Source organism: Filicampus tigris, chromosome 9 (assembly GCF_054856515.1).
Source record: "Filicampus tigris isolate MCC_2025a chromosome 9, RoL_Ftig_1.0, whole genome shotgun sequence".
In the NCBI taxonomy this organism is placed as follows: domain Eukaryota; kingdom Metazoa; phylum Chordata; class Actinopteri; order Syngnathiformes; family Syngnathidae; genus Filicampus; species Filicampus tigris.
Genome location: NC_141225.1, coordinates 16,935,728 through 16,963,725, shown reverse-complemented (window position 1 = coordinate 16,963,725; position 27,998 = coordinate 16,935,728). Strand labels below are relative to the sequence as shown.

The 27,998-nt window shown below is 42.9% G+C and overlaps 3 protein-coding genes across 8 annotated transcripts in view; all 3 read left to right on the top strand.

Moving 5' to 3' along the window:
• srgap2 (SLIT-ROBO Rho GTPase activating protein 2) overlaps positions 1 to 6,881 on the top strand; it is a 54,562-nt gene extending 47,681 nt beyond the window's left edge. For 2 of the 3 annotated variants that reach the window (XM_086039477.1, XM_086039480.1), the window contains exons 18-23: positions 1,294 to 1,373; positions 1,679 to 1,877; positions 2,352 to 2,489; positions 3,248 to 3,461; positions 3,528 to 3,638; positions 4,094 to 6,881. In XM_086039477.1, coding sequence (XP_085895603.1) covers positions 1,294 to 1,373; positions 1,679 to 1,877; positions 2,352 to 2,489; positions 3,248 to 3,461; positions 3,528 to 3,638; positions 4,094 to 4,642 — 1,291 coding nt within the window. In that variant the 3' untranslated portion in view covers positions 4,643 to 6,881. The remainder of the gene's footprint in view (positions 1 to 1,293; positions 1,374 to 1,678; positions 1,878 to 2,351; positions 2,490 to 3,247; positions 3,462 to 3,527; positions 3,639 to 4,093) is intronic. The other variant, XM_086039478.1, reaches the window with a different exon arrangement.
• Positions 5,039 to 15,570, top strand: ikbke (inhibitor of nuclear factor kappa B kinase subunit epsilon). Of its 4 annotated transcripts, none has more exons than XM_086039481.1 (21): positions 5,039 to 5,180; positions 7,995 to 8,086; positions 8,239 to 8,376; positions 8,458 to 8,587; positions 8,970 to 9,151; positions 10,027 to 10,187; positions 10,274 to 10,384; positions 10,532 to 10,711; positions 10,821 to 11,017; positions 11,190 to 11,248; positions 11,343 to 11,434; positions 12,223 to 12,324; positions 12,424 to 12,481; positions 12,757 to 12,869; positions 12,931 to 13,007; positions 13,078 to 13,117; positions 13,198 to 13,299; positions 13,773 to 13,869; positions 14,151 to 14,245; positions 14,355 to 14,426; positions 14,500 to 15,570. In XM_086039481.1, the coding sequence occupies exons 1-21, from the start codon at positions 5,096 to 5,098 to the stop codon at positions 14,561 to 14,563; spliced, it is 2,247 nt and encodes a 748-aa protein (XP_085895607.1). In that variant the 5' UTR covers positions 5,039 to 5,095; the 3' UTR covers positions 14,564 to 15,570. The 4 variants fall into 4 exon arrangements, with proteins under 4 accessions (XP_085895607.1, XP_085895609.1, XP_085895610.1 ...); XM_086039483.1 differs by lacking the exon at positions 5,039 to 5,180 and adding an exon at positions 7,292 to 7,613; XM_086039484.1 differs by lacking the exon at positions 5,039 to 5,180 and adding an exon at positions 7,679 to 7,947 and having other exon boundaries at positions 8,036 to 8,086.
• Positions 15,571 to 16,747: 1,177 nt separating this feature from the next.
• Positions 16,748 to 27,998, top strand: part of rassf5 (Ras association domain family member 5) — a 31,945-nt gene continuing 20,694 nt past the window's right edge. The window contains exon 1 of the mRNA XM_086040353.1: positions 16,748 to 17,586. Coding sequence (XP_085896479.1) covers positions 16,839 to 17,586 — 748 coding nt within the window. The 5' untranslated portion in view covers positions 16,748 to 16,838. The remainder of the gene's footprint in view (positions 17,587 to 27,998) is intronic.

Sequence of the window (27,998 nt, the reverse complement as noted above, 5' to 3'; positions counted from 1 at the left end):
TTTAAGAAAGGCCCTTAGTTTGTGTGCTTTGTTAGGATGGCAGACTGAGTAGAGCATATGGCTTTGTCAGTGAACAGTGCTGATTTTTCTGGCGTGAGTTCAATCCCCAGCTGGAGTCACTTTTTTTTTTTAAGGCACAACCAAACACTTAGTTTTGCCTTTTTATAAAATGAAATGCCTTTCTTAATTAGAATGTCACATAATCATTTAAAGCTCATCACACTCAACGCAGTGATTCAAATAATACAATCATGAATAAATCTACTTAAGGTTTCTTCATTGTACTGGGTCAGGGGGCCACGAGGATAAGCTTACCCACCATCACATGAGGTTAAAGTAGCGCCAGACTGCATCAGCTCACATGCATAAATAGACAGAAAAACACGTACAGAGGTCAAATTAGTTTTCAGCAAACCGTCGCAACACTTATGAATGGCTCCAGTAATTTAATTGCAAAGTTCTCTGAGTTTTATGACTTAAAGACCCAATCCGAGTTGTAGCACAGTTTGCACATATTTGTACGAATGTTATTTTGTAACAAAAATGCTGCATGCTAAGCAATTTAATGGGTACATAATAGCAATCCCATATCACCACTTTCAAACTCCATCAAAGAACAAAATGTGCAACTTGTTAAGAACGGATAAGCTTGTGCATTCCTAATGCGTCATTTCTGTAATATTTGCCTTTTTTTCTGCAAGAGTGTCAGGTGTGTGCAAAATTAGTTCTTGCACTTAATGTTGGGTTTCTTGTTCAGCAGTTTTCTGATGCCTTTGAGTGGTAATTTTTATGCAAGAGTGGCCTTTGTAGTGGGAAAAAAAATTACAATATGTGGTTATTTTGTTTGGATCATTTCTTCATACAGCAAAAAATATGTTATCAAAACTGAAACGGTATATTAAGAGCAAGTATTTTGCACGTATACATGTATTCAAAATAGTATGTCATCTTAGGGAGTTAGGAACTGCGTCGTCACTGATTAAAAAAAAAAAAAAAAAGTTCCTCTAACATTTAAGTTGCTCATCTCCACCTTAGAGGTTCCACTTATAAAAGAGTCCTTCTTCTTGGCTGACATTAAGAATAATTCAAAAAACCCTATTAAAACTCCACATGTGTTTTTTTGCAAAATAATTATTCAATGTTAGGTTTTATGCGACAAGATGTCATTCAGAGATGTGTTGTGCTTGATGTGACGTCATACAACTGAGTTGATGAATATAGTTCGGACCGCACGTTGTCAAACACACGGCAACAATCTGACGTAGCCTCTTCTGCTCTTTTTGTCCATTCCAGTGATAGTCCGCACTGTGAGCCCCCACTTGTGCAAGAACTGGCGCCCCACACCGTGTCCGTCAGCCACAACAGTGACGATGGTGCGTAACAAATGTGTATAATACTCCGAAGAAACTTTATGAAGTACAATTGCTCCTGGCGCTAGCTCATGAGATCTTCTCGAGCTCTCCGTGGCTGAAAGCTTTTCAACCAGCTCACAACCTGCTGCCTGTTTATGCCGCTTTTTGTATTTATTTTTTTTCCCAATGTGTGCAATCACCAAACACAGCAGCACTAACCTGCTCTACATCGCTCTGGCTTCCCTCTCTCTCTCTCTCTCTCTGTCTTGTTTTTCGCCACCCACTCTGTCGCTTCCTGTCCCTCTCCGCCATCCTCTCAACATCAGGCACCTTGGCTGTTTCAGAGTCTGACCCAGTTGAAGCCATTGCTCGGTTCGACTATTCTGGCCGGACCAGCCGCGAGCTGTCATTCAAGAAGGGCGCCTCGTTGCTTCTGTATCAGCGAGCGTCTGATGACTGGTGGGAGGGGCGACACAATGGAGTGGATGGATTGGTGCCACATCAGTATATTGTGGTCCAAGACATGTAAGATGTGTACACTCACTATGCTTGATACATTATGAGCGTAAGGATATTGCCTGCAAGAACATTCCAGTGTTTGTTAACTGTCGTGTGGAAATCCCCACTGTGCTGTCAGCCAAGAATAGATCATTGCAGTTTAACTTCTGGTTACCTGAACGATTCATGTGGCCCTGGTACTTTATCTGTTAGAGGTTGTGAGAGTTCACCTGTATGTAGAGCAGAGATGACAGATGTACAGTGTTGACAGCCTGCCTCAAAGGGAAATTCCAATCGTGGCTAGATGCAAGCTGCAATGCAGTTTAGTGCTCAGTGGAGTTTCAAGGGGAAATATTTATGAGTCATCCTAATGTAAAAGAAAAAATATCTATATTTTGTTCAATCCCGTATTGAAATTTGTCTTCATGCCTGTTTATATTAAACAGTCTCTCGTTCAAAGTGCAAAGAGGGAACATCTGATGTAAGACTAGATTATTTTAGGACTGATGGTGGCCGAGGCAGCCCAAAATCTGATGTGGACACCAGGGACCAGCTGGAGGAAAGGGTTTCCACTCGAGGCAGCGCTGCATCTCCTACGGGTGCTCATGTGGCTGACATCTACTTGGCCAACCTCAACAAGTGAGTCTTTCATGCAGATTGTACATATAAACTACAGTTGAACCTTGAATGTTGTGTGTCCCTTTTTACTGGCCAATTGTATTGAACCATTTAGGGTTTATTTTTTGCATTTATAGTTCATTACACTTGTCTGAGATGACTTTAAAAAAAATATGAAAGAAATTAAATAGTTGCCCGGTAAAAAAATAAAACACACCGTCGATGTCCAAATAGGGTCAATTTGATACTTTTTCTTTTTTTTTTTTTAATACACATTATTAACCAAATTTAATATCAACTCTCTTGGACGGACACTTGGACTGTCTTATAAGAAAGGAAGCCTTGTCCCATATGGCATTGTCACCTCAAGATTGAAAGTCTGGATGGTTTTTGACAATAACGAGTGAAAGTAGTATTAGATACATTAGGGTAAGCCTGTTTTGTTAAAAATGGACAGCTGTACCGCTTCACGCACAAAGGTGTATGCCGATACCGATTAATTTCCGCTTATTACACTGCTTGGTCAGCTCATTTATTGCATCACTCATGGCTCAAAGACCTTTGAAATTGAGTTTTCAGCCATTGATCGGGGGTCAACGATTTTGTAGTGTATTAAATTCCCTTTTTTTTGTGCGTGAGGGTTTGGCTGATAGCACTTGACCAAGCTAACCACACTGGCAGAGCAGTCGTGACAGATTTTGTTGTAAACCAACCGAACCGACAAATGTGTATACACATTCATTAATAGAGAAAAGCTGCTCAACAATTCTCTCATTTAGGATGAGGAAACGTCCAGAGTCCGGGAGCATCAGAAGAACCTTCCGCAGCTCAGACAGCGATAGTCCAGGGGCCAATGGAGGTGGTGTGGGAGGTGTGAGGACTGCGTCGCTTCCAGTAGGCGGAGCTCTGGTGAAGGAGTCTGCGGACAAACGGCCAGTTAGCGCGCACAGCATCCTCAATTCCATCACGCGCCATTCCTCGCTGAAGACCAAGGTACTGTGACTCGAAGATTTTTCGATTCAAAATTATTCAGACAACAATGTGTTAAAACATACTTAGGTGGAAAGCCCTCAGCTGCGCAAGTCAACTCCGGCAGGACGCTCCAAGAGCTTCAGCAACCACAGACCTCTGGAACCTGAGGTCATAGCCCAGGTGGATCACAGCTCACAGGTACTGCCCACTCTTCAGCGCTGACGTTTAGGTGCAGTGCCCCAGCAGATGGCGCTTTCTCTCTATTCTAATACATATTTTACATTTAAAGCAGAACTCTGTGTGTAAATATCATTCAAATTATATTCTAGAATAAATATTATTATTAGTAGTAGTATTTATTCATTTTTATTTATTATTATTAGCAAAACTTCTCTACTTGACCAATGCAAGCACTAGTATTAATGACATTATAAAATTGTATTACCAGTAGTTAACATCAAACGCTTCACTAGTAAAATACGTACCTAGTCTAGGAGGTATGGCGGGCATGTGCCTTTTTTTTTAAATTATATTATATTAAAAAATATACAAAAAGAGTACTACAGTTTAATGGCGAGTAGCTTATACTAAAGCTTTCCATGTAACGAAGCCACTTGTCAGTTCAGTTAATGATTATTTCCTCTTTGTTGCAGGACATCGAGGCAGCAATGAGCTGCGCTCTGAATGAGCTGAGGGAGTTGGAGCGGCAGAGCACCTCCAAACACACCCCTGATGTGGTCCTCGACACACTGGAGCAGCTGAAAGGTGTGACTGGCGGTGGCGGCGGAGGAGGGGCGTCTGAACCCTCCAGCCCGCTCCACTCCCGCCTGTTGCGGGACAGTGAGGGCGGCTCCTCGCACGCTCACCCACTTCAGCGCAGCGCCTCCTCAGCCAGCGACGTGCCCTCCTCCTTCCGAGCTACCAAAAGCCAGCCGAGGAGCCCCCTCCCCTCCGCCACTTCGCCTTCACTGTCTTCTTCCTCTCTCTCCTCGTCGGTTCCTTCCTTCAGAGAGCTGCGTCCCCCGGCAACGAGGCCCAAGCCAGTGGTGTTCCCGAAAAGCGGTGGAGGGAATGGCAGTCCAGCCATGGGTTCCCCAACATCCACTGTGCCACCTCCGCCACCGGGGCACACGCACTCCCTCCCTCATGCGCCTCCGCCACCACCTTCTTCCCAGTCTAATGACAAATCCTGCCCGGCTTAGCACCGCTTCTCCCCTAGCCCACTTCAAATCTGATCATAATGCTCAAACCAGCAGGTCTTCAAGAAGGTGTCGGAAGCACTTAGTTCGTTATACATATAGTACATACTCGCTAACCCACTACACACTGTAGCATTCCGATGTCACAATCCATTTTAGAGTGTCACAAGGTTGCGTGGCAGGCAACTTTTCAATGATCGCAGCATGGGAAGGATTTTCAGGTCTTTCACAAGGGAACAGGTCAGACGTGCTGACCGATGGGCACCTGCAGCTTTTCATACACTAGCTGTTTTTAGGGGGATGGGCCAAAGTGTTGCTCTCCTTCCCACACAGATTCACATGAGGAAGAAAAAACACTGTATCTTTTCCTTGAATCATTTGTGAGACCCTGTAACTATCAAAAGGGATGGTTTGATTCCTAAGAAGAGACTGTGAAAAGTTTTAAGCTCTATTGAAATGAAACACACTGTCTTGCTGCTTCACACATGGAAGACTGGAGATGAACATCTGTATTTAAAGACTGGGCCAAATATCAGTGCGAGTGAGTGAGAGCTTTATCTCTTGTTCCAGTCTTTTTTTTTTCTTAATGTGTTACTGTTTGGGATCTCGGTCCAGTAAAATGTAGCTAAAAGAATTATTAGATCGGGTGGGGAACCGCGAGCGTTTGAGCTGGCAACAAACAAACAAAATCTCTGAAAAACTTGTACAAAAAGCCTGAAAACATTTAAATCGTAAATGCTATCCAGTGTATAATAATGAATTTTTGTTTGGTTATTGCATCATATTTTTTCATGAATTTAATATGACTGTCAGCGATAGCCACTGATATTGAAAAGGTTCCTCAGCCCTAAATAAAGCAATAGCAATAATGGAACGCTGGTAGTTTGAGGCATTATGCTGCTTTTCTCCTGCAGCTCTTCATTGTGTAGGGGACCACTTAAAGCCAGCATTTTTTTTTCTTTGTAATGTTGGACTGTACACGCACATGTTCTCCACAGACGTGTGTGTGCGGTGTTTTGTGGCAGGTAAACACCTTTCAGGTTGCATGCTGTGGCCATTTGATAGCAGCTTACAATGACTAGATGGCTGACAACATCCTTTTATGTCTCTGCAATGCCACTGAGAGGCTAACTACAAACAAAAAAAAGACAGCTTGCTCATATAATTATACTTCACACTTTGCAGTAAAACGTTTAATTATTCTAATGGTGTTCATGTATGTTTATTAATCATTAGGGCAACTGGAAGCATGGTGCTGAGGGCTTTTAAGAGTGTGTTTAGAGCACAACCAACCACCTCATCCAATTACTTCTTAAGCACCCTTTTATTCTGACTTTTTCACTGTTTTATGGTCAAATGTGGACCGTGTAGCCGTCTGGTTGTGTGCATGTGTGTGCCGCTATGTGAGCATGCTTGGATGGATGGATGAATCCATTGCAAGAGGATGGCCAAGCTATGATATGGCAAATATGTGTTGTCACCCGTGTCTTTTTATTCACAGGATTTTGCAATAATGCCACAAAACCTTTAGTCAAACACATCCACAGAACTCTCACAAAGGTGGCCAAAGAAGAACCCATTTATTACAGGGAGGGAGTAGCACCATTTAATGTTCGAATAAATTTCTCCTTTTACAAGTATGTAAATTAGATCAGGATATGAATTCATAAAATGGTTAAAATATTTTTCTGCATGTGAGACACTGCATCACGTTACCCCACGTATTGAATTACCCTTGTACTTTTTTTCCCTTTGGCTTTTTATAATGATTGTGTATTACTGTTGCTCTTACCTCATCGCAACATCTGGAGGGACTGTGACTGCGTGCTTGTGCACACACAGACAAACATTTATATGGGTGGTTGGTGCATTTCACTGGTCTCAAATCAGTCGTGCACTTGAACAAAATTGGCTTTTGCGTGTGGACTAACTGTGTGCGGGTGACTTACCCGATTTGTCACATATGCATTTGTGTCCATTTGGAAATGCAACTTAAAAAAAACAAAAAAAAAAGACAGACTGTAATGTCAAATTTATTTATAGTCGTCTTTGTATTACTGGAGAATCCTGTGTTCAGATGTAATTTGTATATACAATGTTGTACATTACAGAGGTACACTCTTCTTTTTTGGTACAATATTGTACAGTAATATCAATGGTGGTTTAATCAAATAGGCCTTATATAATTATATGTGTAGTTATTGTTGTAGATCTTTTTTAAATAAACATTGCTTGCTATGAATTTTGATATGTATCATATTTGTGCCCAGACTGACAAACGTTTTTGAGCATCCAAGTAGCTCTATGTGCAGACAACAATATAAACGTGTTTAATATATAACATTGTAGACACACACGCACACGCACACGCGCACACACAAACAAACTCGAAACAACTTCCAATGCTGGGATATGGCCAACAGGAATACAGTGACTACAACTCCCAGAAGACACCGCGCCCAACAGCAGAAGTTTTGAGATATTGTCTTAGTAACATTTAATAATTTAAGAGCTAAGACAAATTATTACTGTATTATTATTAATACTTATTATTAAGTATTACTGATATTACATTTATAGGTTTTAACACTGCTATTGCTGTTATGATTCCCCGTTTCTTGTATGCAAGTATTTATGTCACATGACCCACTTCAGGAGAGCTACTTTATCTGCCGAAATAAAGTGAACTTTGTCGCTGTTCCCTCTAAAATCCACATTCTCAAGAGTTGAATTTTCGATTGGAAGCAACTTTTGGACATAGTGTCACTCATTTGAAGCAGTTCACGTTTGCACATTCAGCTTCATTTCCGCAATCACAACTGAACCACGGGAGCAGCGAGCAGACATTTCCTCTTGAGTCGAAACGCTGAAATGTGGTTACTAACGCTTCAGTCGAAATACAACACGTTTTTGGCTCCATAAACCAAGGAAAGGAAAATAGTAGTCCACAGCAGCAGCCATCTTTCAACCTCAGGTGTGGTTTATCCTACTACGGAGGTTTTTACTTCCACAAGTATGCCAATTAGTTATTTTTTTAAGGAGAGTCCGATTTAAATGCAGTATGTGGGTCGCAAACTGACTACTGACAACTGCTGACACTACAGCGCTACAGTACAGCGTTGTGGTTTGCATTTGTATCGTGCCGTTTCACTGTAAATCTAACACGCTGGCTCAGAAAAATCACTATTAAACTCCTCCTAAGCTTTAGTTATACATATGCACGTATAGGTTGTAAGGAAGCTGTCTTTGTGTTCCACAGTTTGACAATTTGCTACTTTTGTATTTCACTCGAACGAAAGGGAACTAAGGTTTGTGTATATTTTCTTTCATTTACTTTATTCTGCCATAATGTCAGAGATGACAGCAAGCACCCCCAGCTACCTGTGGTCCTTACAGGATGTGCTGGGTCAAGGAGCAACTGCCTACGTCTACAAGGCTCGAAATAAGGTAACCTCATATTTTCCCAAATATGTGCTTGTTTTCCTCTTCTACAATCACCACATGTCTGTGCTGCTCACCTTTTGGCTGGAAAACATCACACTGCTACATGCAGTCAAAATGCTGAGCTTTTGTTGTTTTTGTGTTAACAATGTTTGTAGCGGACGGGTGAGTTGGTAGCCGTCAAGGTGTTCAACTTGGCGAGCTACAACCGCACTCACGAGGTCCAGATGAGGGAGTTTGACATGCTGAGGAAGCTGAATCACAAGAATATTGTGAAGCTTTACGCCGTGGAGGAGGTAAAGCTGGCATTTCAGGCAGGGACAACAATAATTGACAACCTTACTGAATGTTACAAACCTTGTCTTTCTCTTTTGCAGCTGCCATCCAAACAGAAAGTTCTAGTCATGGAATTCTGCTCAGGGGGAAGTTTGCTCAACCTGCTTGAAGAGCCAGAAAATGCTTTTGGCCTGGCTGAGACGGAGTTCCTCATTGTATTACAATGTGTTGGTAGGTTAAAGTACATTAAACATGTCGTCAAATGTACAGTGGGCAGTGTACATTTAACGACACGACAGGTCAAACACAGTCCGTTCCAGTATTTGTCCCTTTTGTGAAAAAAATGAAAATGCTTAACAGGGTCTAACTGTCACCAATGTCAATCACTATGTAGTTTGTTTTTGTGAATCGCATTTGCTGGTTATGGGGAACAAAGGTCAGTATTCTAGTGCATGGCTAAGTTAGTGTGTGCAATGACCTTGAAATCAATTACCTCCAAATAATTTGAGCGAATTCAAAGATGTGTGTCATATTGGTAACCCTTCACATTAAGCAGTACACAAGAAGTTGCTCTCGGTTTTATTTCAGGTGAATATTTGCCGTTCTTTTTTAGTACAGGGAATGAATCACCTACGAGAGAACGGCGTTGTGCACCGGGACATAAAACCGGGCAACATAATGCGGCAGACAGGTGAGGACGGCAGGTCTGTCTATAAGCTGACTGACTTCGGAGCGGCGAGAGAGTTGGAGGATGATGAGAAGTTTATGTCCATCTACGGAACTGAAGAATATCTGGTAGGAAATCACAATAAAAGTAACCGTTTGTGTGATATTGTTGTGCTGCAGAAATAAGTTTCACGATGATTGCTTAAGGAGTAGTCCCTACTCGCACTCGGCCATATTATGCTTACTATGAACTATGCTTGATGAGCTATGTAGGTTTTGCTAGTGGGAGTGGTCATGCACATGCATGGTGTTTACTGTATTGTCATCGTTCCTTGATAGCTATTCATCATAACTGGCACCTGGCATAATATAAATAAACAAAGTTAGCCTTGGGGGATAACCGTGAGTAATTGACCCCCTTAAATCCTGTACTCTATTATTTGCTGTAAAATTCCCCTAGTCACTGTTTTTGTGCTCATGCCAAACCATGTATAATAGGGAAAAAATAGTGCTTTGCCACCATCTTGTGGCATCTGCAGACATCTGCAAGCCATAAAATAGAAATGGACAGAAATGGTTACTGTACATTGATGATGTTAATGATACCAGCCATCTCGTGCAATAGAAATAAAGGACTACAAATAATCCAAAGTTAGGAAAGTTGCCGCAATGCAAGAACAGGATGTCTGAACGCTTAAAGAGACATGTGGGTGAATGTCAACAGGGGACAGAAAAGTGTAGGGTATGAATGTCCAAATGCGGCTAGTGTGTTTCCACCAGCACGCAGCCTCAAGCATGAAATTAATAATGAGTGGCCTGTCAATAGCGTTGACAACAGTACAAAATACATGTAAAAAAAAAAAACATTTTATTTTTGACCACCAGATAGCAGCAAACCTGTTGTGTTTTGAAAGTTTCTTTTATTTGACTTTTTAGACATATTTTTCTAGAAAATGTCTACTTTTGATGTTCCACAGCATATTAGTATGTGTGTTTGTGTATAGCACCCAGACATGTATGAGCGTGTGGTGCTCCGTGCGCATCACCAGAAGTCGTACGGGGTGAGCGTGGACCTGTGGAGCGTCGGGGTGACCTTTTACCACACTGCCACAGGGTCTCTCCCCTTCATGCCGTTCAGAGGGCCCCGCAGGGACAAGCAGACCATGTAAAGTCTTGAACTATACTTTTAAATGGCACGGTCAGCACATATTTATTGAAGTTATTGTTGCTAACTTGTGTTTTGTTGTGCAGGTACAAAATCACCACAGACAAACCAACGGGGGCCATTTGTGGATTTCAGCGGGTTGATAACGGACCAATAGAGTGGAGCTCGTGCCTGCCGGACAGCTGTCAGCTGTCACAGTATGTCTCTTCCTTGATGAGTGGAACTTGATTGTTCTTTTAAACATTTAATATGAATGAATAGTCGGAAGATGCTCATGGTGATACATTGGTGTTTAGCATCCATTTCTTCTTGCTCACCCATGTCAATTTTGATTGCCTCCATAGGGGTCTCAAGATGCATCTTGTTCCTGTACTTGCCGGTATACTTGAGGCTGACCAGGAGAGGTGTTGGGGCTTCGACCAGTTCTTCACAGCCACAACAGACATCCTGCAACGGCAGCCAGTGCACCTGTTTGCTCTCCAGCAGGCTATGGCGCACTGTGTCTACATACATCATTACAACACGTGAGTCTGCGCATTTTATAGAGTTTGTTAACACAAAACCGTTCAAGTACCAGCTGACAATTAGTGTTGTTTGCACTGTATAGCCACATCTGTTCTTTCTTTTGTCCAGGGTGTCTGGTTTCTTTGAGGAGGTGGCAATGCAGACTGGAATTGATGTCCAGCACCAACAGCTGCTCTACTTGGGCCATGAACTCCCACTAGAGGGCAGCATGAAGGTGGTCAACCTCCCTCACACTACAGCTGCACGGCCTCTCATCCTGCTGAGTCAGGGGCCAGAAGCAAACTGCTGCCTACCCTTCAGGGAACGTAAGACGCACATACATTGATTTACAGTGCGTGACATATAATATCATATTTTTTGCTGCACACAGCAAATTGAATTACGCTTTATGACACAAATGACAGTGCCATACATTGTATTGTACATCAGCACCTATCATTAATGGCTAGCTTTTCTGCGTATGTATCCAATCTGTAGCAGAGACGCCGATCATCCCAGCCAAGTTCGACGTAATGGCCGACTACAACTTCACCAAGGTAGCAGCGCTGTGATTTATTCTGTTGTTGCCACATGGAAAAAAAAACCCATCATCAAGTCATTATTATCGTTGCCGTTTTAATGTCATTGAAGTTAATAGTTGGAGTGGTCCACCAGTATCTGAGGATAGTACAACTGCTGCACTCACGCAGAGAGCTGCTGCTAGAGGGATATTACAGCTACATGTGAGGAGCACTCTTCTTCTTATTTTCACTTCACACTGGAACGTTCTACCGCAGAATCAAACTGACTGTCCTTTTACAGCATCTTGCGTCATCCATCCATCAATCCATGAACCCGAAAGTTAAATAACAAACGGACTGACGAACAGAAAACACAAATACACGCTACATATGTTTGCCATTGTACCGGTAGTTATTTTTGCCACCTCTTGCCCAAAATCAGCTTGGATAAGCTCCAGCTCGCCCGTGACCTAATAAGGAACGGCTTTATAGAAAATGGATGGACGGATAGTTAGTTTTGTAAAGGCTGAGTTTGTGAAACATGTCATGAAGATTGTACTGTTGTGGCAATAGTTATGCGTTGCCGTGGGTATTTCCGCATGTAATGACCAGGTTGTTTGATTACTCAACTGCAGACAGTGCAGTGTGTCTAACTGGGTGGAAGTGTTTACTAAGGGGAGGCCTTAAAATATTACAATGTAATATGTATTATAATAATTATACATTATAATAATTATACTTTATAACCTAGTCTAAAAGCTTTCTTTCCGACATCGACCAATTAACGGTCTTTCTTATCCCTCCAGTGAGGCACAGGCTTTCTTTTCAGCGGACATCATCGCCTTTCATAAATGTTGAAATATTTAGCTATTTTTCTCTCGTACCTCCATCCAAATGTCAGCCTTACAGATGCCTCGTCTTCTCTGTAGGCGGCGATTATTGTCTCATCTTCAAGCTTCTTGCCCGATGTCAAGTGATTACAATGGCATTTTTTTTTTTCCCTATTTCAGGATGAAGTTGGGCAGGGAGTGTGGGGAAGCTATGCACAATATTGCGCTGATCAGCATTAGACTCAAGTCCTGCCTCGGGGTCCAACACAGGATATTCACTCTGTGAGTCTGCTTGCACAAATTCTGAGCAAAATAATGGGCATTTTTTTAAAAAATGACCTCGTCCTAACGCTTTCCTCCCATGTCTTTTATATTGCGAAGAGATCGCCACGCTTCACAAAACCTGGGTGCAGCTGATAAGAGTGACAGGTTGCAGCAGGTAAGCGATACCAGGAGGCTTAGCCTTTGCTGAACTGTAAACACAGAAGCGGGACATTCTGTATAGCTTAAACCGGGTCACCGGAAATGCTCAGGCTAGTTTCAAATGAAAGGAAATGAAATATGTCTTGGGTTCTAACATGTTTTGGTTTGGCTGGAAAGGGATACGTTTCTAAACACAACAAAGCTCAGGCCTTCCTTCTTAATAGTGCCGACCAGAAATGTTAATATTACTTGTGATATCACAATGTACGGCTGCTGCTGTCATCCTTGCAGGTCAATGAGCACCTGCCTGGGTACGCTGCAGGCATTCGGGAATTTCAGAACCGCCTGGATCACTTGCAGATAGAGCAGGCCAAACTTGCAGAGATGCTGAACAGTGACAAAAGGTACAAAGCAGGAAGCTCCCAGGTCATGGCGGTGTGACTTTTGACCTCTTGTCTCCTGCAGCTGTCAGAAAATGCAGATACTCCTTGAAAAGATCGTGGCCATTCATCAACTTTACCGTAAAGATCGACTCTCGGGAAGTATGTTGTTGTCTCGTAACTTTACATCCATGATTCCGCTGCCCTGCCTAACTTTTGATTTTCTCCACAGATTTGTTATATAATGATGAACAAATCCACAAGTTTGAAAAGTATGTCGCATCTACCTGTCGGACTGCTCTCCCAGCCTGGGAATGTTATCACATAACCTGATTATAATCGTCTTTGATAGAATCCATCTGTCCTCCCACATCAAGCGGGTTAAGTCTCTCACCAGAGAAAACTGTGTGCTAAAATATAAGGATCTCTTGGACAGCACTAGGACATGGAGCAGGTCAGAGCATGTTTGAACCACAGAAACTTAACTCTTAACTTTGGCTCACATTCACATCACCTCGGACAAAACCTTTTGAACAACTACACTTTTAAAGTCCCTGAAAAGTCAAGGTAAAGGTTGTCTGAATTTGACACACCGTAGAGAAGAGTGTTGTTAACAGACCTGACAAATTTGAATGTTTAAAAAAATGCCAAAGTGTATAAAACGAGGCTTCAAAATAGATCGAAAATGTTTCCGCTTAAAGAGGAAGTCAATCCAAGAATGCGTCACTGGACCCTGTTTTAGCCACACTCAGAACATCAGGAAAACTAAAATGATTAAAAACAGTTCAGCGCTTTACTTCAAAAATTGAGTTACTGCATATTGTTTTCGGCATTCACCTATATAATGTATTTGGAAACAAATCTCTGAACTCACTTTACAGGGTCATTAAGGACGCAGTAGCGTTAATGTCCCTCCTGTATCTGCAGAATTTTACTAGAGATGCAGAACCATCTACAAGACTTCAGTTCCTTCTGCACAGGCATGTTGGCTGACCTTGAGATAACTGAGCAGCATCAAAACAAAGTGAGTTGGACTCGGTCACGACTAGTCACTCAAAATGAAAACTATTTCGTTAGACATGAGTGAAGTATATTTTCATTACGGAGGTTCTACACTGAAAAGATACAGTCAAAGAATAGATATTTTTTAGTTGTACTTTCAGGAGGAGCACAAATTACTCTCACAATGAATGGCAAAGTGTGGCCTCCGTTTATTATGTGTTAAAATCTGGTGGTTACATGGTGCAAATCATGTGGGCCGATGGATGATTTTTATCAATGCAACATGTCATCTGTCCACCTCAGACTCTAGACAGAATCTTGGTCACACTACAGCCAAGCGGAGCAGGACAGCAGCAGCAGGAAATGCCACTCAGGGATAAAGAACAAATGGTGTCCAGGTTTGTGTGTGGGTGTGTGTGTGGGGCGGGGGGTGCGTGTGTGCGTCTCTATGTGTGCAAATCCAAATGACAGACAATTTGCATGCTAGCACATCTTTCTTTGTTCTAGGATGTACCACCTAAAGGAAGAAATGGAAATTCTGGTCCGGGAACTGCAGTGTAGCAACACCATTATTGAGAGGTCAGTAAAACAGCCTAAGTGTTGTTCATGAATAGGTTCATGTCACTGTACTGCATGTCCATTTTTTGTGCAGTCTGGCAGCAGTCAACTCTGCAGTGGCTGTGAGACCGAGCTTGGCCCGGCCCGCCACACTGTGACAGGCGCCTCGTTTTAATTGCCTGGTGAACACTTGCTGGATGACTGCTGTGATGCTATCAAAGACTGCCCGCTGAAAGAGGGAGCTGAAAACGGCAGATTGTGAACCAATTAAGAGATAAGATTCACAGTTGGGGGACAAAACACCACTGAGGGATTTTGTGCGTGCGGTTTGCCAGCGGGCACTTCAATGCAAACCTCATTAATACAGTTTATCTATTCAACCATCCATTTTCTATACTGATTCCCGTTCAAAGTCATGGGAAGGAATTCTTCACTGACGAGGTGGAAGTCTTCCGTCTCACTGTCAAACCTGTCAGGTCTCCCATGACGTTTTGTTGACTTCAGGCACACGCTGTGATTAAATCAATCAAAGCCCCCTCAATCACAGTAGATTTCATTTAAAGTCGTTTTCTACTCTGTCCCTGTGTTGTTGTTTCCATGTAGCAAATGCTGCTATTATATTGGACATTGTCTGCACAAGAAAAATTACTAACTCAGAATGGGAAATTATGTTTTGTTTTGTTTTCATGCACACTTTCAGATGCTTCTATTTTGCATGGGTGAGTGCACCTTATTTTTTAACCTGTGTTATGTTGCTTTCATCGGTTTTGTTGTGGGTAATAATTTTGTCAAATACAATAAGAAAAGTGAAAGTAAGTACATATTTAATGCTCACGTGAGTTTCTGGGAACAACGCCTCTGCGAAGATGACTCATCATTATCCGAAATGTTAAGCTTGAAAAAAACCCACTTTGCTGGGGGTATTGTGTATCCCTGTTTTGTGCAGGCAAAATGTCACAAGTTTCATACTTAGTCTTTGCTTATATAAATGTCTTTTTTTATTATTTGAGAGTTCCAGTCTATGTATACATGGGGGGAATTTTGGGATACCAACCACATTTTGGATATGTATCAGCTGCAGTCAGCACTCCTAACATTGTGATTTGCTTCATATCCTAATATTTGTATACTATATATTGATAATAAAGCGTAATTGGTAGCCAGATGTTCTGATTTGGAGAAAATAATTCTGAAATGCTTCACTGTTTTAGTGTCTTACCGAAATAGGTGGCAAATCACTCTCTGTTAAAGTAGAAGTGCAGATGCTTACTGGTGAAAGTAGATTTATTGATTCAACTCCTGTACTTAAAGTAGAAAAAAACGTATCTTGCTTCTCCTAATCCGTGCCATCATGGTTAATGTTCCCTGGTTCGCTCTCCTCCATATCGCAACTGGCCTTTTTTTCCACCTTGTCTTTATTAAGTTATTTTTTTCATGTTGTGTCATAATCTGTGGAGGTTGACAAATAACAAGCGTTTGACAGAGTAGAAATTCCAGATGTTTTCAAATGTAGGGACTACGTGTAAAAAGTCAAAAGGAAAAAAAGAATTGGGTATTGAGAAAATATTAGACAGAGGGCAGTTCAACAAATATTGTGTCCTACTAGCTACTATATAAGTGTTCTTTTAGAGTGAAAGGGAGCATGGAAGCATAAAGTTCGTTATCAAAAAGAATATGACTGGAAAATGTAAACACAATTTTATCTAAAGAGTCATGTTTTAAACAACTATGGAATCATACTGATTGTATACTCATCTTAAAGCAATTCTGCTGGTTGTTGAAAGAAATTGAGCAGTACCTGATACAGACAGACAACTCGCCTTCAAATGTGACAGGTATAGCAATATTTAATATCATTTCATGACACTTCAGTGACTATGTCAAGGTCTGGAGATAGAATGATGACAGTAATCTAGTTTTAAAAATGAATCAGGAAGTCATGTTTTGTGTTGCCAGTTTTCAGTCTTCGTTTTTGTTTGGGTTTAAATTTAAAGTACCACTTCTTTCAAAAACTGCTAATTAAATTATGTATTGCGCAAAACAAAATGATTGTGCACCACCTGGAGTAGTTGGAAATATTTACAAGGCACTAGTACGTTATAGGCTACAAAGCACACACATGGTGTCACAATCTTTTGTTCTTGCGTGCTCTTGTGATGAACCCAGTGAATACTACTATTGAAAATGGTCTTTAATTGGCCAGTTTATTTCCTGGAAATCTGCCTGAGTATTGAACTATTATGCCACTTATGTTCGAGTTGAAAATCCGAGCGCGTTCACGTCGCTTGGGGGGGGGGCGCGCCCGTAGGTTTCAAAGAACTACCCGGCTGGTGACGTCACGGCGACACGCTAGTGTCAGGCGCGAGTTGAGTCAACATTCGAGGCACGGAGGGAGCACAACACGGCAGACACATAAAGCACTTAGCAGACGCGATGGCTTCTGCAAGTGTGGTGGGCCAACACCCGGCCCAGCACAGGCTGGACTCGGAACCTCTGCTCCGCGTCTTCAAACCGGCCACCGGCAGGAAGAAAATCACCCTTCCGAGGAAGTCTTCCTGGGAGAAAATGATGTTGAGAAGATGCGGTTCCGTCACCGCTCCGAACCAAGCCGGGACGTGTCATTTGCCTGCAGGACCAGCGGGGGACACGGCAGTCTCAAACGACGGGTCTCCCACCGGTGGGTGCCGAGTAGTCTCGTCAGCCCCCGCTTCGCCACGTAGCCCGGACCGGGCCATGCAGCGGGGCAGCGCGCGCTCCGACTCGCGTTCCCTGGCCGGGAGAGACGCTCAGTACCGCAACGCAGAGGCTGCGCTCCAGTGTTCCCCGGTCGATGTCACGAACAGCGTGTCGTTCGCTGCGCGGCACCGGCAGCTTCTACATAACGGTCGGGAGCCTACCAACAAAGACGTCGGACACCAAAGCTTTTTTAGCTCGAAGTCCGGCCGAAACGAGAGCGGGGGTCTTCCTCTGGAGCGTGTCACGCAGGGCAGGACCGGAGTGGTGAGGTTGGCCCGCACCGAGCCTCCCCGCAGAGAGGCCTGGGCCATCTTCCCGCAGGGGTCGGAACTCGGGCTGACGACCGACAAGGGTGCGGGACACCGGTTCGAAGCCAAGGCCGTTACGCAGGATTGGTGCGACGCTTGCAGCTGTCAGATCAACACACAGGCCCTCGAGTGTCAAAGTGAGTACAGTACTGAGTAGTCCAATGGTCTCTTGGTATGTGTTTGTATGCTTTTGCGTATGTGTCACCTGTAGTCCTAGTAACACGTGCTTGTCAACTAGTGCACAGTTTTGCCTCACTACTAGTAACTGAAAAAGTACTAGTGACCGAGGACAAACGACGTAGTAGTTACTAGTACAATGTATTCTCTAACAGCTTCCCATAATACTAGTCGGCCAAAAGTGGCACTAGTAGTGGAAAAAACACTCACTCTGCTCGTGTACTGGAATTACTAGCGTGCTCGCATTACTAATGAGGACAACAGTACTAGTACATGTCATGGACATTAAGATAGATATCATGGATTTCAAAGAAACGCTCAAACATTTTTTCCGTACACTAGTAGGCTAATAGTGGCACTAGTAGCTCAACTAGCCTGCCATAGTCATTCTACTAGTGCGCTGAATTGTCATGCTATTGAGGACAAGAAGTCCATTACATGGACTTAATCTGAATATCAATGATATCGATGAAATACTCAGATGACTCCCCGTATACTATCAGTAGGAGAAAAATGGCCATAGTAGTGGGAAAGATGTGCTAGTAGGACACATTCACTCAACTAGCTTGCTCAACTAGCATAGTCATTCTACTAATGTCTTGCTATTAACGACAAAAGAGTATGCTAGTATGCACTGCTAGTGTGCACATAGTTGTTGTACTAGAGCCACAATTTGTCTTATTAGCGAGGACAAAAAGTGTAGTAGTACCCAGACGTTAAGCACAGGTCATCAAGGGTATCAACTAAAATTTGGTCACTAAATGTTCAAAAAATTTTCAATAGTACTGGCATGGAGCTGAAACATCTTATGTCACAATTTGGTTCATTTTTTATTTTTATTCCTTTTTTTACAGATCTATACTATTGGTCAGGCCACACGTGTGGGTGTTATTTTATAAAAAAATTTAATGACCAATCTAAAGTGTTAAAGATATCTCACGCTCCTTGACGATGTAATGTTGATGGTTGAACAAAACACATTTTGGGGGTCTCTTGAAAAGTGATAATTTTGGAGGTACAAGAATTCCACCTAACGCCAGCGATATACTGGTAGGCATTTTAAAATCCTCAAATGTGTTTGTATTCCAGTGTGTGCAGTTACAGCCTCCGATCTCATGAAAAGAGTACAAGTAGTCAGTTGTTGTTTTGGTAGCTCACATTTTGCTCCACAGATGCTGCCAACATTTACCCATGGAAAGCTCATTATCTTGTCCTTCCAGCTTTGCCTCCTTGTTCTCGCTCCGGGATTTATGGCTCTTGTTTAAAGAGAAAGAGAGGGAAAATGGTGGTTTTGTTTTGTCATCTTGAATGATGTGTTGCCTTTTGCATTCCAGAAACAACCAATTTAAATGGAGCCTATTTATTTGCAGTCTGGCGAACATGTTGGAAGTGTTCTGGTGGGGTCACGTGGTTACTGATGACATCACAAACACCTGTACTGCCTCGGTCATTGCCAATTGGGTCACAGTGTCTCTATGTCTTTGGGCAGACTGCTTTGGTGGAAATGTATGCAAGCAGTGTGCTATAATTATAGTAATAACGATAATAGATGTAGATAGTGCCTTTCAAAGGACCCATGAGCACTTAACAACTCATGTTATTGACTGTCTGCTTTGGCAGGGAGTTTTTATTTTAACATCTAGGGAAGCAGCATTACAGATTTTAGGAGGGAAGACAAATAGAAATTTGTAGACAAAGGAGGTATAGGATGTGATGAGACAAAGTAGTGCAAGTTGCGAGTCAGAAGTGCTGCAATGTAAAAGGCGAGCAAAGCCTAGCGAGAGGGTCCGCAGTGCTGCGGGGCTGTCCGATTTAATGTTCCATCAGCGAGTGGCCGCCCAGTGAAGCGAGAGCAGAGATTACTGTCGGTCATGAGTTTCTTTGGATCACACACCAAAAAGTTCTCTTCAGTATTTTGGTTTTGTTTTGTTTTATTTGAAATACCAAATGCTGACCCTAAGAATAAATGGTCCACTCTGCAGCGTTTTCTCTCAAAACCTGCGGAGATGGATGTGTAGCCATACGGGGTAACATAAATGTCAGCATTTCTGGACCAAAATAGAAACTGCCTATGCATGCACACATGATCCACTTTCAACTACACCCACGTGAAATAACAGGGAAAGAGTCAGGAGTTTTTGCAGCCAAATTATTTGTCCAAGATACTGTAAATCTTTGTGTTGTGGTGTCCTTCACTCAGTCTCTTCAGTGTGCACCCTTCAACATCCCTGAGATGCTGCATGTGTGGTTTCTCAACATTGTCTAGGGCTTCAAGACGAATCGAGGGCATTTCTGAAGTGTATATCTTGTTTTTAACATGCGTTTGTACTGTATTTGAAAGGGCAGGAAGGGAGGGGATTGGCAGCCAGTTTAATCCTTGCTATGTGTCGCCTGCCTGGGATTATGTCTGATGGATGGAGGGACTGGGATTACGGGCATGTCAGACGAGTCAGATGTCACATTTGGATTTAATTAAGGCTTTGAGGGGGCCGTGCTGTTGTGGCACCATTTAGCACCTGTAAATCTTAATTAGGTGTTCCTATACTGTGACAGCACTGCTTGTACTGTATGTTGATCAACATCATATGGTCGCTAAAGAGAACCCAAAAGCACATAAACATTTTCCCAGAATGTTTGTTTAACCCATTAAGGATGGGAGTGCATAACCGTCTTTCTACCCTTAAAGCCTGTAGAGCATATACGTCATTTTCTTCTTTTTTTTATCAAATTTTTGTTCTCTTAACCAATGAAATGCATCAGAATATACACGTGACGGTGTCATGAGCTCGCAGAGGATGTTCTGGAATTCTTTCGAGTCATAAAGGCGAACGCCATCGATCGCGGCTTTGAAATGAGTAACGGCAGTGATATAGATGATGCGCTTGTGGGCTTTGAACCAGTAGAACCAGTCGAACGTGATATATGGTTAAGGTATATGTTTGTAGACAATGACATTATCGACGTCTTTGTAACAAAAAAGAGGATGGTAATTACCACTCGATTTTTAAACCTCTTACACCGACACTTTATTTTTACATCCTTGATTGCAAAAGTAAAGATGAATAAACTCGGGCCTGTGTGCAAGCCACATGTCTAAGGTCTCAAAATCTTTTGGAATTATGTTTCTGTCTACTACAGGGGCTGAGATATTAATTATTTTGTAGGTGTTGAATTTCTGGGAAAACTTCAGGTATTCAAGGGTAATTCCAAAGACGACCTTAGGTTTTGGGGAGCTGTTGAGCCAGGCGCTTTAGGCTTTAATGGGATAAATTAAATTCCTCCCGCCGGCAACTCAATTATCCATACTCTTCATAAACAAACAAAAAAAGGATCAAGTTGTTCTACATGGCCATGATTGTGTTCATTTGTATACGCCTGCCTCCCCACTGAGCCTTTTAGTTGTTACACTGGCCCACAAGGTAGGCCAGTGCTTGGTAAGCATATCCCCTTGAACTGATTGTTAAAAAGCACAATGACCTGCGCCCTGTAAATGGTGGCTCTCGTTCACCAGACCTCATAATGAGGTGTGGATGGAGGGTCAAACAAGACCCAGAAGCAGGACGTCGTGTGCAGTTCTTGCCTGATCACTTCTGTCACATAAAACACCCCATCAGGGTATCGGCGGGGGTACAAAAATGCTGAGACACTGTGGAACCTCCAAGCTCACTTTTTGAAACAATTAAAACAATCAGAAAGAATGGAAATAGAAATCATCTGTTCCACGGTTGAACTGCTGCAATGATACATTTGTTTACTTGACTAAATGATTAAAAGTACAACCATTATGATGAATATAGTTGTTGTAATAGTGGCAGCACTCCATGTTTTTCTCTTTGCCAGCTGGTCTTTCCTCATGTTCCATAGCAAAACGTGTCGTAAGGCGAGATGTCATAAATAGGCTCCCAAAAATTAATAATTTCTCCGTTTTACTGCTTTTATCTCATATTTATGGTGTTTGAGGATAGACTTGCATATTTTGCAAGTGACCATGCTACCGGTCTAATTTTTGGCCAAATATTTTCACAATGCTTGAAGCACTGCGACAAGTGTTACGGCACAGTGTTGTAAAGTATTGTGATCTTGATGCGTGTTGGGCTAAAGCTTTCGATTCCCAGAGTTGCTGCAAACACATTGTTGGACATAACATTGTGGGGATGAAAATAAAGCTTCATTTCTCGCCGCTGCCCTCACCGCTAGTTCTGTCATCCATTAATATTTTAAGACTAGCTAGCTGAAGCTAGCAAAGCCAACCGCTATTTTCCTTCACCACCACCTTATTTTCATATTCTCAGATTTGCAAAGATCATCTTCCACTTTTCTGTCTTTTTTTGAACCATTGACATTGGATTGGACCTGTAGCAAAAAAAAAAGTCTAGGAAAAGATGCTAACAATTCCCATGGAAACCATAAATTAGCCTACATGTAGTAAAGGTGTACTTTTCTGACAGTGTGTTCTTTATAGGGCAACTGAACTAATGTTGAGGTAGTCTTCATTTTTCAGTCCATCTCTTTGGTCTTTCCTGGTCAGTGCAGGCCTTGTTTCAGTCAAGCCTCTCATCTGTTCCACATTGGTTGTCCACAATGCGCCATTCACAGTGGAAGAAACCCCCAAAAGAAGGTTGTGTTCAATGGCTCACAAACTTCTTGTCCCGATGCAGCTCTGCCAAGGCGTGTGAATGTCCTTTTTGGAAACATTCCGCCAGAGCTGACAAGTCGTCAGTCGGAAAGAAACTACTGAATGTAGAAGAAACACCATCGTCCTTCAACCGACTCCATTAAATATTTGTAATGGTTCATGTGTTCACTGTCAGTTGATTTCCCCCCCCCCCCCCCCCCCCCCCCCAATATCAAACAATACATGGGAAGAGTTTCCATCGTGCAGTGGAGTGTTGATTAACGATTATAATGGCAAGTTGAGGTCAGGAGATGAGAGATATGTTATAAGCAGATAGACCTTGTTGCCACCATGCTCTGCCCACGGGGAAGACGTTCAGGCAGTCTATATTTAGAATGCCCTTGGTGGTTGGATAGTGGGACTGCAGAAGGACAAAGCAAAGGCACTCCTCAGAAAATCCTACCTTAAGGCTTTGTGATTATAACAAACAGTGAGAACACAGATGAAATCAACAGACGGTGGAACCTTTAACGCAGTGATTCCCAACCACTCTGCCCCATTAGTGTGCTGTGAGAGATTATCAGTTGCGCTATGAGAAATTATCCAATTTCACTTCATTGGTCCAAAGAGTATTACCGGTACTGAATTCCTGAAAAAATATATCAGATTTAAATATACCAGACTTAATTTACAGGTTTAACAAAACACACCCACGTTTGACATTGTGTAAATAAACTTGTGAAAAAATCTTTCAGTACATATTTTGTAACTTTTTTTTTTTTTTTTTCCTAGTGGAAAGTATGTGCCCTGTTCCAATATGGGTTGGAAACTTCTGCTCTAAACATTACTGTAAATGTACAGGCAACGTTTTTAAGTCTCTTCTTCTCCATTATATGTAGAAATTTAACAGAAATTTGAAAGGAATTTTCCCCTAAAATATTGGTTGGATTGGATTAGGTTTTATTGTACAGTAAGACTGAGCATATTGTAGAGAATCAGCAAGGTGGTTTAGTGGTCATCTGCCTTAAAGTTACGAGGTTCGGGGTGGTTTGCATGTTCTTTCCTTGCTTATCTCCACTTCCTTCCAAACTCCAAAAGCATGCATGTAAGTAATCAAAATTGCCCATTGGTGTGAAGTTATTTGTCTATATTTGTTCTACGATTGGCTGGCGATCAGTCCATGGTGGACGCCGCCTGGCATAGACTGGAGCACACCTGTGCTGCTAATGAGGATAGATAATAGACGGCAGTATAGAAAAAGGATGGATATGTGCAGAGTAAACACTTCTTCTATTACCTTTTAAAAGTAGGGCTTGCTTGTTCATGACCAGAAATACACTAAAACGCAGCAAGGGAAACACTTGAGATGATTCACCTTATGTGGCAATTAGATCTATGAAACAGTTTTTCATTGCAAAGAGGGGATGAGAGTGTCATTCATGGTAAATCTTGTAGTAAAATAAGCAGGAAGCAAGAAGGTGAACGCTCCTGCTGGAAGGAGAGAGGAAAGCTGCTGTGTACGTTACAATGACGCTGATATCGCATGTGGGGGGGTCTCTGTCTCTTTAAGCCAGCTGCACAGCACTGCAGAGTGTGGGTGCTGCAGTACAGACCGGCAGAGGGCTAGAGAAGCGTTGAGCTCACAGGAATCGGACTACGGATGGAAAAGTAGCATCTCGGGGCTCGGAGGTCCGAGCAAAGTGAGAGGCAACAGAGCATTAGCGGGGTGGGGAGAACCGGCGGAGGGGTGGCAGAGCGAGCGCAGAAGGGGCTCTTTATACGAAGCGTGGCACCGGTGGCAGAGTGGCTGCGCTGGGATGGCAGAGGGGGGCCATGGGCGGGCTGGCGTTGGGGCAGCCCTCTTGGGGACAGGGGCCGGCGGGGGCAGCACAGAAGAGCCAGCGAGGGCTACGGGACCATGCCCTCCAGATGGAGCCACCATGCTCCATCCGCGGCACAGGTAGCACCTGGGCAAGACGGAGGGGGGAGGGGCACCGGGTTGGGGGGCAGGTCCAGGAATGTAGAAGGTGTCACGGTGGACAGGACATTCTTTGGTCAGGTGTCTCTTCGTCTGGAGGAGGCGCGTGGGGACTCGGAGGGGGAAGTCAGCAGCGCCTGCTTCGGGCAGGTGTCGCGCCGGCTGGGGCGACTTTTGAAGAGGCTGCCCAAGTCCCGATCGTGGAGTGACGGCCTGAGGATCCTTCGGAGATCAGCCTCCAACGGGTCGCTGCTCCCCACCTCAGGTATGAGCACACGAGCGTAGCTCAGGCAGAACCAGCAGAAAACCGAGAGCTCAAGTTGTGCGTGAGCGAAGGTTAGTGTTGTTGCGATGAAAAGATGGGGCGGTATTTTGTTTCCCAAAGGGGGGGAGTGATGAGTGGACACTTTTTGTCTGTGTGGCTCAAAGGCAGGCTGTGGGCCAAAATGTTTGGATACTGTGTGTGTGTGTGTGTGTGTGTGTGTGTGTGTGTGTGTGTGTGTGTGTGTGTGTGTGTGTGTGTGTGTGTGTGTGTGTGTATGGTTCCATTTGCGGACTATGGACATTGTCTCTATCTGCTCACTTTCTGTGCACCATCATGTGTGAACAGCCTGCACAAAGAGTACAGATGTGCTGAGATCAACAGAATTTCCCAGTAAACAGAACAAATAAATGCCGATGGATCTGCAATCAACACAGAAAGCATGCTATATATGTCTGGAAAATCCAATTCAACTATTATATTTCATATTTGTAGCAGGATGCTTGCTTATATGGCATTGATTTGTTTCCCGTTGTTCCAAATCCAGCTCAACTAATGTAGCTTGGGACAGCAGATTGATGAATGCCTAATGTAACCCAAGCACAAACTGGGACCAGCGTTAAAAAAAAAAATTGCTGGCCGCTGCAGTTTTATTGATTGGCTTCCACCGCAGGAGACTGACAGCTCAAGTTAAAAAAAAAACAAAAATAAGATTTTGCAACACACTTCCATGTTTTTAAGTGTCCCCCACTCCGTAATGTGCAAACCTGCTAACATCCCAAAGCAAACACGACTCGCCGAAGTGATGTCACACTGAATCCACAAAAGGCTTTAGAAAGAGGATCAATAGCACAGGCTAGCGCAGGAAGATAATAGATATTTTTAGTTGGCGCTCCCAGTAAGGAAACCCAGTTAATCCTCGCTCCCTCCTTCTTCGCTATCCTATAATTATCTTCTGTAACACACACACACAGTCACACACACAATCTTGCTTGGTCCTACTTGAGGGAAATTCTCCAAAACGCTACGATTGAAGTTGGTGACTTTAGTGGTCAGACATTATGACTTGGCAGAATTATCTGATGGGTTGCCACGGAGATGGCTCCGTTACCGTCATATGAACTGTGTTTAATAAACGAGTCTGAAATTTAAAAAAAAAAGTACCGATAGGTTGATGGAGCTATAATAAGATGCGGTTATAGGCAAATTGGCATGCTTTGAAGCTAACATGACATAGTTGCCAAACCGTGTAATTATAAGGATGGTGTCGCCGCATGATGCGATGGCCTACATGAATTTCCCCATAGACTTACCATCTGTAACACAGATAGCTGGTTGAAAGGATTGTGTCTACACCTTGGGGAGCTGAGAGGAGTGAAAACTGTTTTTATCTCCGACATTTGCCAGTGGATCTGAGTTTGTTTTCTGCTTTAACTCGTAGGGATAAGCTAATTTAGCATGAACTAATATGTTCACATTCAAACCTTGACCTGAAGTTATCCTTAGTCACCCGTATATTTTATTTTGCCAAAAGGTGTAAAGGGGACCAAAATAACTCAAAATTTCCATTCTTCCTTTGGGCACCGGATTGTTGGGGTCCAAATCGCAATAGTGCTTTACCTAAAGGGTGGAGCTGAACAGTGCAGTTTGCTGATTATCTGACAGTGAACTACATTATTGTTGGTCAAATAGATAATTAGTTGTGACATCCATGAACCACATTGTCTCCATTCAACAGCAAACAGAATGCACTACAGTCTGGATTAGCTTACTCATCATTATTGTCTGAATTTACACCCTGAATTTAAGCACAAATGTAACGGCGTGATGGCTGCCCCCTTGAAAGCAACACTTTGAGCCTCCAGATGCATCCATTTGCAGCTCAGCTAGCAAAAATCCTTTCCCAAACAAACCAAATTAAATTCTCCTCTTGTTTGTTTGGTGAAGTCTGCATCTGTTGCCAGACATATGGCGGCATTGACTTGGAGGATGATGATGGTGCCCAGTAAAATATATAATGTTACATCCACACAGACGGTTTGTTGCCTCACGCTTGGTCAGTGAGTGCTTATTAAGGGCGCAAGCTACAATTTATAAGTGCATCAGTTTAATTCCTTGTGATATAGTGAAGGATGGGATGCATTAGCTGCGCCGAGAATATGGATAGCTCCTTTAAATGAGCTATGATAGGATGATGGGATCAGACTGGCTAAAAGATGCTCTTAATTCCTTCATAAGACCCCTTTTGGGTTCATTAGAGATCGTGTTAATAGCATCACTCCTGATTTAGAGCTGCCTAACCTCAGATTTACCCCTCCCTCCACACCCAGATATGGTGAAATAACAATGGGACCCCATCATGCTGCAATCTAGTGCCATACAGACATCCTTCATGACCCCAAGAACCAGGCTAATCTCCAATCGTTCCCCTCCCGTCTCTGTCCCACGCTTACTGTCTATAATGTTAAAAAACAACCACAGCAACTCAACTCAACCAGTTTATCCCAAGTCTGCCCGCCCATGCTTCTTACACACGCCATTTCATATTATGGAAGATTTGGCTGATGGGAAAACATTCCGATTGCTTCGGCTTCCAAAGAACCATGAGAGCAGAGAGTTTGCGAAACCAAAGATATGCATGTCTTGAAATGTTCCACTTAGCAGGCCTCCATAGAGAACAAGCTGAGTGCAGTTGACACACAGTCACACACACACACACACACACACACACACAGACACACACACCACACACATGCAGACTAGATTTAGTATAAACCCAAGTGCAGCAATGGATGTTCACACAGGTACCACGTTCAAAATGACCTTGCAAGAGTTAGCTTTGTTTTACGGACTTTTCTAATAGCAGTGCTTTTGACAAAGTAAAACAGTTAATAGTCAGACAGGATTATGCCTTTTTTTTAAATACAACGACAATGAGTGGCACATGTGATCAAGGGATTATTCAAATTTTGGAGCAAAACTGTATTTCTGCCGGTGTTCCTCATGGTTGCGTTCTAGGGCCTCATTTGTTCGTAATCTACTTTGTCAATATTCTTCGTACATTCAAAATCTGTAAATCGAATTTCCTCGCTTTGTGGATACCACCCGGCTATATTGCTCCTCTGCCTTCCCAACCACCTCCATCTCTCATTTGTTTACTGTAAAGCAAATTGTAGTTCTCACACAACTTGCTAGTGCTAAAATTGCATTGCTTCTTGACACAGGGGTTCAAAAGCCACCCTCTGGCTGTCTCGCTCAACAACATTGTTTTTCAGGTCTTGCAAATATAATGTCTGTGTATTTTAATCTTTTTCGAAATAGTAGTTGCCTAAATCCTTTCCCTCGCACCACCCACAATTCTCATTCACTCCCTCGTCACATCCGAAGTCGATTAAGGAAATTCTCCGCTTCATGGTCTCCCACACAAAGCATTCGATATGTTTTTTTTTTAGACCTCTGCATCATAGCCAGGAATTCTCACATGAATCACATCACTTTCTGACGCTTAATCCTTCAA